The sequence below is a fragment of the Amblyomma mixtum genome, chromosome 6 (genome assembly GCF_055824585.1).
Source record: "Amblyomma mixtum isolate Tamu chromosome 6, ASM5582458v1, whole genome shotgun sequence".
In the NCBI taxonomy this organism is placed as follows: domain Eukaryota; kingdom Metazoa; phylum Arthropoda; class Arachnida; order Ixodida; family Ixodidae; genus Amblyomma; species Amblyomma mixtum.
Genome location: NC_143017.1, coordinates 116,213,984 through 116,223,998, shown reverse-complemented (window position 1 = coordinate 116,223,998; position 10,015 = coordinate 116,213,984). Strand labels below are relative to the sequence as shown.

General features: G+C 44.1%; 1 protein-coding gene across 1 annotated transcript in view; it reads right to left on the bottom strand.

Moving 5' to 3' along the window:
* LOC149340150 (cell adhesion molecule DSCAM-like) overlaps positions 1-9,481 on the bottom strand; it is a 128,922-nt gene extending 119,441 nt beyond the window's left edge. The window contains exon 1 of the mRNA XM_089550672.1: positions 9,038-9,481. Coding sequence (XP_089406798.1) covers positions 9,038-9,224 — 187 coding nt within the window. The 5' untranslated portion in view covers positions 9,225-9,481. The remainder of the gene's footprint in view (positions 1-9,037) is intronic.
* Between the last annotated feature and the right edge of the window lie 534 nt (positions 9,482-10,015).

Genomic DNA, 10,015 nt, shown 5'->3' with positions numbered 1-10,015 from the left:
ACTAAACCAACCGAAAGCACTGAAAGTTATGCTAAGGTCAGCGCAGCGAGCTTGGGCAAAGAAAATGATTGGGGTTACGTTATGAAATCGGAAGAGAGCACAGTGGGTTAAGGAACAAACAGGAATTAAGGATATCTAAGCTGAGATAATAAAAAAAGACTTCGACAGGACACGTATTACCAAGATTACAAAACTAGTGATCCCTAAGGGGCAACGAAGTGGATTAAAGTGTAAGAACGTAGCAGCGTTAGGGAGAGAGCAAGGTGGCCGGACGACAATAGGGAATTTGCAGATGAAGGGTTGTCGCAGCTGGCGGAGTACAGGCCTAATTAGTGATCAGCTTATGAGGCTTTTCTCGTGCATTGGGATAAGCTGGCATGATGATGATGATGATGATTATGATGGTGAGGATGAATCTCCGCTGACAGGAATATGTGTCATTGCGCATGCTTAATACTTACGCATTTAGTTTCGGCTGCATGAAACCTACACTGCGAAAGCAAACAGAGGCCGTGCATGCAGTACCTCGACTATTTACTGCGTTCCTAGCAGACTGTTAACGATCCTTAACTAAAATGCTTGTGATGAATTTACAGGAAAAATTCAGAGCCGGCGTCTTCTAACTTCACTGCTTCTTCATCTTTGAGTTCTAACATGCCGCAGAAGCAGTTTCCAACACAGCCGGCGTATAATAAATGACCGCTGACCAAACACCAGTAGCCCCCTTTTTTTTTTTTTCAAGAACATCAATGCCTCCGTGAATACGCGGCAGACAAATTCACATTTTACGCACCAAGGAGAATATAGTCTCATGTGGTCGGTAAATAGACTAGGGTAGGGCTAGCGTCTACTCGGAATAATAGATCACGTGATACTGAAAGTAAAAGGGCAGCAGTAAAAAAAAAAATTAACTGCTGGCTTCCTAGGATAGGTGAAAAAAACCTGTCCACGCTTTCGCGTCCATCAATATCCACTCTTTGCTTGCAATGCATTTTCAGAAGCTCACTTTCTTTAGTGCCGGCATTTCGCCCTCTCCACTCACGCAAGTAACAGCGACAGGCGAGGCATACTCCTAAGAATTAAAAATATTTCGCAAATAACTTCGTGCTTAACTTGAAAATACCCAAAGCAGAAAACAAAAGAGGACGCCTAAAAGACAATAATGTGTGTCACGTTTTCGAAAGGCGTGGAAAGTTTCCTCCACCGCATGGCACTGAGAGCGAGGAAACGAGTTTACCTGGTGTCTCTCGTGGCTGCCTGCACTGAAGTAATTAATTCTGAAGAGATGACGTCTTGCGGGAGTCTCGGTCGGGAAGAAGGCCCTCATTTCTTGTTTTTTCAGTTTATCGTATGACTTACTGAGTTGACGTAGCTAGCTTAACAGCGCCTTACTACAGCAGGGTTGCTGGTGAGCATTCATCATTTTGTAGCAGGAGATTTCACAGAGCCAAAACACACGCAGGTTTGAGCGTTTTATCGCAACTTCAGTGCGAGTTCCCCTTATTTTTTTATTCACATTTGGGCAGAACTTGAGTAATTCGTATTAATGGAAGTAGGCGCCCACGCGAAGTATATTATTTCCAAACTTTTTCAGTCTGCATCGTGCCAGTGCTCTGCAGGGAGGACTACTATACCGTAAAATTTCAAATATAAATTTTAAGAAAGCTTCTTTTGTTGCAAAATTTCGCTGGAACTCGGCAGTTTAAATATATAGTTCCTAACCCAAAGAACTCCGTTTTTTTAGGCTGTCATCTAAGTGATAACCGCCAGAATTCGGGAATACATGCATGCGTTTGGTACAGTGAAGCGAGTAGCATATTCTGTCATCCATTGCACAAGCATATATCCACTGGGTTTCAGAAACATTATCTTTTTAATTTTAGCATTCTGTAATGCCTCCTCTGCCCCCCCCCCCCCCCCCCCCCCCCGCGCACACATACCAACACTATGGCGTATATTTCCACATAAGCACAAGACAACTGTAAGTGCATTTCTGACAAAGGAGAGCTCTAGCACTTTCCTTCCGTAAAGTGCCTCAACGTAATAATGAGCATGCACAGAGTTCGACGATTTCAGTGTTTGGAATATTATCCTCTAGATCCACTTAATCTGGTTTCGAACATTCCAGATACCTTTCAACCTATTACGTTTGTTAGAAGCATCCCTCTTACAACTTTTCGCACTTGGGGTAAAATCTTTCTAATTGACTCTCTCGATACGGGCTGGATGTTTTACTGAAATTATGCTATGCACTTTTAAATAGCATAATGCGATAGGGCGAATAATTTTCATTGCTTCTACATTAGTATTCAAAGTTTTCAGTAAAGTTCTTGGAGTTTATAAAAGAGTTGTCCAGTGTACAGCAACAGGCAGTGCAGGTGGAATTCACCTTGAGTCTATGAAGCATACTAATAAAGAGATTAGACGCGATGAAGACGCCGAATACTACTACTCTTTTATGCCCTGAGGCTCTAAACACTGCATTTCAAAAATAAAATAAAGCATTACCGCTGCCCGCACCTTGCACGGAAGTGCCCACATTCAGATTAGAAAACGGGAGACCATCAGCTGCGCACCTTGATGCTTTCAGTAACGCTCCTTGCAACTCACATTAACCCCGTCTTTGTGAAAAGTTGCACCAGACTACAGCAATTAAATGTTTTCAAAAAATATATGTACAATTTTTCCTTTTACTTTTGCGTTGAGGTAAAAAAAAATCTGAAACCTTTCTGCAAGCATGCACTGAATGTGGAAACATCACGCAAGAGCTTTCCTTCTCGTTCTTTTACTTTTCAGCCTGCACTGCCCGTTCCCAACGGAGTTAGTAATTTAATTTGTGGTGCGGTGCGGTACGCTGATTTCAGATTGGAGCACTGGAGCGTCGTTTTCGAATTTGATTACGCATTGAGGACAACAAAGAATGAGGCTGGCGAGAGGTTTCGAAAAGCATTCCCCTGTGCGCTGTAGACGCTCCTCCCGTGCCGTGCATCCTTTCTATTCTTGGTGCCCCGCCAGTGGGGAATCATAAGTTGGCGGTATCATAGAAATCTAAATTGTGTAGCGCTACACCTCGGAATTTTTTTTTTTTTACTCTGAAAACATTTCTGGTCCCATTACGAGAAAAGCCGGCGACGTGTGTTAGTAAATTAGTGTGCGTGCTCGCAGACGGTACAGAAAATCCCAGCGATGGCAAGAAAAATAGGATGCCGTAGAATGCCGTAGAACGCATGCAACCAGTTGAACACCGCCATTTCAGACAATCATATATATGTCGTTCGCCTATACTGACATAGCGATTGATTTTTGCTTTATTGAGCACATAAATCATGCATCAAAATTTTATGGGCCCATAGCCAGAGCTTGTTTGGGCCCATAGTCCCGCGCGCATGGCAGCACAGTAATAAACTATAAAATGAAACATAAAAAAAGCGTGTCAGTCATAACACGAAAAAGAGAAAGCAAACAAACAAAATAGCAAATACAGCATGTATAACTACTACACATTACTAAGAAAAAAATCTTTTTAAAGAGGGTTCTAATTTGGTATATATTCTCATCTCATGCGGATTGTCATTACAAATTTTAGCACCGTAGAACTGCAGCAATCTCTGACCATAAAAGTTTCGTGTTAAAGGTAGATTAAAGTTTAAATGACTGACATTCCTCGTTTTACTGGTAGGCGTATACTCCTCCTGGCTTACCTCAATGTGACGGCAGCTTTCCCGACTACATTCGTACCGAATTTATGAGCAACCGTTTGCCGTACAGCGTTCCTAGTGGTGTCGTACGATTTGTCGTTGCATATAGCTTGCATGCGGTAGTTGCAGGCTACCTTCAGGCAGGAATTCGAACCGCAGACATATGCAACGTCAATATATGCCTTCCCAGTCTCTTCTTCTCTTAAGGCGCGGTTGAGTTGTCCACTGAAATGTGAGACAGTTACTGCGCCACTTCCTTTCGCCAAAAACGAATTTTCGTATCAAGGTTATGACTAAACCGTACGCCGTACATCATTGCGATTTCTCATACGATTTCTCATACGATTTCTCGTTAGTCTCATACGATTTCTCGTTGGAGGCGCATCTTCGTTTCGTTTCTCGGTGCACAACCTGCGTCGAGGTCCAGCACTCACGATCACACACTAATGCTTTCGCCTTCACAGCACCCAAGCAGTTTTAAGTGCGCTCTAAATTTGCTTAACAAGGAACATGCGTCTTTAAAAAACTTGAAAACAAATGTGGTGACTAGCGATGCATTCCTAGTCTGCGCGCGTCACGGCAGGATATAATACTTCATGAGCTTCACGAGCTACAAGAGGAGCATCATGCAATACTTCTTCTTAGCCAGGACAGCGTAATCATGCATAAACAATCAAAGAGCACGAGAAAAATTTCACTGTCAATCAAGATTGTAAACACACATGAGAAAAAACTAGGCGAGTAAGCAAGGTATCCGCAAAAGACAATACGGAAGTTCTCAGTTGCGCCATTGGCGGTTTCGAAGCACTTACTAGCGCAAATATCTCTGCTCAGACATCCTGCAGAGTACTGTTTCCTCAATAAGTTTCAAAGGGGTAGCACTAAGAAAGCGCGAACGCGTGAACCGTAAAGCACTTTACCTGATCTCCAGTTGCCATGTGAGTTTCACAGTCATTTCTTCTTCAGAACTCGTAGTATTGCTGCGAGTCTAGCGCTAAGGCGACGTGGAGCCAATAGAGAATTTCCATACGCGTCCTCTTGCCAATCCAGTTAAATTAATGTGGTGAATAAAAAAAGCACACAATTTATTCTCGCGGAAGCCTCAGTGCTGGTTGAGCTAGTATGAATTTACGCAGCCTAAGAAGCCAGACCAAAGCTACTCATAGGAACATTGACAGCAACAGTAACAGTCGCAGAAGTTCAATAAAAAAAGTTAAGCAGTATCAGAGTATATTGCTAATAAAATCCATGGAATTTGATTTATCAGATTGTTTACTATGCGGTCGAATACGCGCGGCCTTAAACTAAATTCTATGCCATTCCTAATAAAGTTACAACTAGTGCTTTAAAGTACAGATTCTCTCCCTGTACTGTGAACAGTTAAACTCATTACATTGGAACATTCGCTCATTATCAGCTTCATTTCATTTGTTGCAACCGGGTTGTTTTAAGATAATGTGGTAGCTAATGTGTTTAAGGTCTCGCCTTCCAGGGAACGGGTATAAAAACCACCAGTTTTTTCCGTACCAAGCCAACGCTTCCAAAGGGGCAGGTCATAGTACGTAAGGGCGGAGCATGGCATGTGGTCCAGGCTCTCGAGAGCGCAATGCAAAAGGCTACAAAAAAAAAAACAGGCTGTAACACCCGAGCGTGGCAGAACAAAAATACACTGAGACGCGAATGACAGAAAGCAGTGCAGATAAGGTCTCGAAGAGATACATAAAACCTGGCTAATCGCGTTGTAGCTACTCGCGCCGAACAGCTCTATTCCATCTTCGTAGATGCCACTTCCATCTTCTCCCTTCATCCTGCTCCCACGTGTACATCCCGACAACTCGTTCCTGCCGCCGTAAGGGTGACCGCACCCAGCAGCGCTCCTGCTCGAATCCTCCGGCGCGCTGCTTTGGCTGTCCTTATCAAGTCATCGCCGCAGCGATCACATGTCCCATCTCGCGAGCACCCGCACGCGCCCAGATTACTGGAAGGGATCACGCGCAGTTTAAACGGCTAAAAAGGGGCCGTTCAGCCCCACTTTGTTTATATTATGTTGTGTATCATGTGTCCTTGGTGAGCTAAATTTCCTGTGTAACCTACTCATGCTACAGCCCCTGAATCGGGCGGCAGTATTTTCAGAGAAATAAATAAAATAAAGTTTACGTCTTCATCGAACACACCGAAAGTTGCTCAAGGTTCAGGGTGACAGGCGGGAATATTTTCTTGTATTACTCAGAGATCGTGGGTTCGGATCCCACTTGCGGCGTTTGTTTTTTTTCTTCTGCTTTCTAATCATTTACAATTCACTGATAAAATAATTACACTATTAATCTCCCATTGAACGGCAGCATAAATTGAAAAAAATGGAAATATTCCTCTCCGCTCCTTGGTTTCGGTGACTGTTCGCTTCATTCATGAATACCAAAAAATATATATTATAGTACAATTCAAAATTCAAACTTACTATGAAGACCCGCCGGCTGGATGCCGAGCTGCCGAGCGCAAATACTCCAGCTAAAGGTAAATATTTACTGTCCTCATGAGGAACAGGGAATCAAAATGTCCATGCGGCATAATGATCTCTGATACGTAGCTTTGTTTTCAATTGTTTACGATTTATCAATGAGTCCTGTTTGGCATAAAAGCTCATAACACAACAAAATATAAGGGTAACATAACTTGCGCAGAGAACGGCCTAGAAGCCTGAGGAATCCTCACTGATTTTTAAACATTCATTCACTTATCCTACGTTCTTCAGTATTTTAGCTCAAACTGTAGGGTAAGGCATTCGAACTAAACGTAGGAAATTTAGTAGAAAGATGCTCTATATCGCTTATATTGTCAGTCATTTCTTGATGCTTCGCCCGATGAAGCTGAACCGAGAAATATAAACTTTGAGGAAACAGGATAAAAAATTGAGCTAAGCAAACTTAGGGGTTGATATTCGTGTAACAAACAACACCAGATCTTTAATGAGATCACTTCTTGACTTTTGCATTCCGCTAGACCAATGTGGGCATTCGGAATACTTTATAGGCCGTTGAAAAAAAAATTTAAACTGCCTGAGACTGGCATCGGTATCATTAGAAACGGGAATGCTACCCCGTTCAGTTTACATTACTAGGACAGCTCTACGGTATATTTAGAAAAATCACCATCTGGTGATCTTGAGAATCCTTGCCTCTAAAGAGTACAAGATAACGTCACACGATAACAACGAGTCTATGCATACTACCGTGTTTGCGCCCCACTTGACAAATCTTCCGAGTTACGAAAACCCCAGAAGCTCGTCTTCAATAGATATAACGAGCATCATCATTAAATGGTTTCTACCAAACCGTATTTGAAAAGCAGAAGCCAAAAATTAAAAATACGGAAGCTTCCAAACATTGTGCATGTTCAAATCAAGGAATGAAGTATTAAGTCATGAAAGCATCTAAACGCATTACCAGTACATGTAATTCTCTTGGCTACCGCAACGTGGCGCATTGGATCTGAACATTCAAAATAGCACACTGACATCATTCGTGACGTAAGAAAGCAAGAGAATGACCGACTTACTGCGGGATAAAACGTGACAGGCTATAATAGGCATAGCGGCACTGGCTAGGCGGTAGCCATGATTCCTGGTAAGGGCTCTTCATATTCTGAGAATATTGAAGCAAACATGGGTATCATGACTTTCGTTCAAATTTCCTTAGTTGCAAGACGCCTCTCAAAATCAGCGTTGCGTACACTGTCGAACAGCGTGGATGCTTCATACGTAAAATGCGGTCTTGTTGTTCATATATTGCCGAAAGGACGCGATTTACACCGCTGTAAGTATCGCACTCTTATATTGGACAAATGTGCGGGCGGTAAAAGAAACAAAAATTTTATTTTATATTTCTTGTAAATTTTAACTTGTATACGCTCATAGAGGTCCAAGGTTGCTTTATTATTCTGCAAAAGTTAACGCTACGCACTTTTTCTACACACGCTTGGTACACGACTCTATAGGACTATACAGCGTGATATTTGACGTCACCTCCTCGAGGCAGCCAACTACAGCGCATTAAAAAGTGCGTTTATGGCGAGTGTTGATGAAAGCAGAAGGCACTCTCTTAAGCAGGAAGTTGAAGTAAGGAAGGCTTTTGTCGATTCTTTGGGCAGTAGTTAAAAAGAAAGCACAGCGCCTGTGTCTCGTCTCCCCTTTCTGCGTCCTTTGTGTAGTTTGCGCTGTTTTCATGTGAAAGCACAGAGTTTTACGTCAGGCTTACAATGACGAAAGATTTATGCCCTACTGAAGTAAGCCTTGAAACCACGACGACATACGAAATAACCGGGCCGTAGTTGCGTCTGCAACTACGTAGCTTTTAAAAAAATGCAACACAGGCATTTTCATGCTCCTTCACAAATTACGACAAGCAGGGCCCAAACTCACAGAGGACCCCTACTGCTTAAAATAAGTAGTAATTTCTAAGACAATTGTGGTATTTTGCAATGACTTATCGTTTTATGGGCAAATGTCGTAGTTAACTGTTTCAGTTAAGATATTGGGAACCCTTAGTTCAAAATGCTGCTTATTTTAACTGGGTTTTAAGTTCTACGTTATGAAGGAGTTATGTTTGCCTGAAACTTCACTACCATCTGTCCTTCTTTCATTCCAAGGAAACGAATACACGCAAAAGTTCTTTCCTTGTATTTTGTCTTGCCATTTGAACGCCAAACTCACCAGTTAAAGAATCCAGCTATTTACAAACTAACCTGCAATATAGATAACGCATTTCGGAAATAAATGAGACTTCTATTAAGCGTTTTATGTGTCCTTTGGCTTTTGAAGGGTTGGCGCCATAGTTATGTAAGTTTTTTTCAAAGTTGATTGCATGAAAAACGCTATTACAAAAAACAAATGCGACCAAATCAAGCAACGACATTACTTTAACAAAGAGGCGAGCGATTGGATGGGCTACATAGCAGCTGAACATTCTCAAGCCTTCTCTTCTCTATTTTCGATGGTGCAGAACGCAGCCTCTACCTCTCCACGTTTGCTTTAAATTGAATAGCTTATGACAAGTCAAATTCACCGCAGTGCTTTCAATTATGCAAGGCAAAATCAAGGAAATGGCGTGCCTAAAGGAGGCGGTATCAGTAATTCCCGGAGTGCATTTTTCCTCAAAATGATAAAACAAAAATATCCGTCAGGCAAAGTCATTGAGGAACTTTCTTTTTTTTTTTTCTAGTAACTTTTGAAGGTGAAGTGTCTTGGGCACTGAAACGTTTGCTGCCCACATGTAAAAACAAACCCAGCGCGACGTAAAATAAAAAAAAAAACACGTGAACAGTGTGGAACTTTGGATACTCACCCCTGGCAAAGTGGTCGTCCCCGAAGCAGTATCCTGGACTCTGCGTCAAGCCCACGGCGATCACGGCGAGCCGCACAAGGGCGCAGGTCAGTTCCGTACTTCCTCTCGGCCGACTCCGCAGCGAAGCCGCCGCCGGCAGCCGCAGCGATGCGAGCGACGGGTCACGTCTTCTTCGCCGCCAAGACATGACACGACTGTTAACGCAAAATAGACAAGATCGGGAAGAAACGGGAAGTAATAGGAAAGCCGTTGATAGGACCGAATTTGGTTCCGCTGCTCTTTTTTTTTTCTTCTTCAGGCTACAGCAAGTCTGATTAACGAGAAGCGTGGGAATAGTGAGGGAGCGAGGGAAGTTTCTCCCGAGAAAACAACCAGCGGAGAAGGAGCTGGGGCATCCGGGCGCGGGTCTGCGCGCGCAAGACGGATGTCGCGGGGGACCGACTTTCGCCGACGCGTCCCTAGGAGCGACTGAGCGCGCGCGCGCGCGCACGCTCTAGGCGCTGCGCCGTGGGAGCGCTGGTGGCGGCGGCGGCGTCGGTGGCACAGCGGCCAACGAACGGCACCTCCACGCCTGCCGGCGTGGTCCAGGGCGGTGAGCGGCACCCGCCGTTGTCGAGTGGTGCTGCCGCTCCGCAAAGCGGCTATTCGCCATCGATCGCTGCCACAGCCGCGGTGCGGATGTACTGGTATACGGAAAAGTGGCGCGCGCGTAAGGGTGCGCACCGCATAGCTATAGCTAGCTCTGCTCGCGTCGTCGGCGACGGTGGTGTGTCGTAAGGGCACCCCCTCTCCACACCCCCTTTCCCACCCACTGGCCCTTCTTCCCCATCGCTTTTTCCAATGAAACTGCTTCTTACTTCCTTTCTTCACCTTTTTCCACTTTTGCGCGTGCCTAGTAGAAGGGGGGGGGGGGGGTGGCGGAGAGAGAAGTGGCGTCCCGCTGAATGCGTATCCTGCAATTGACAGCACACTCACTTT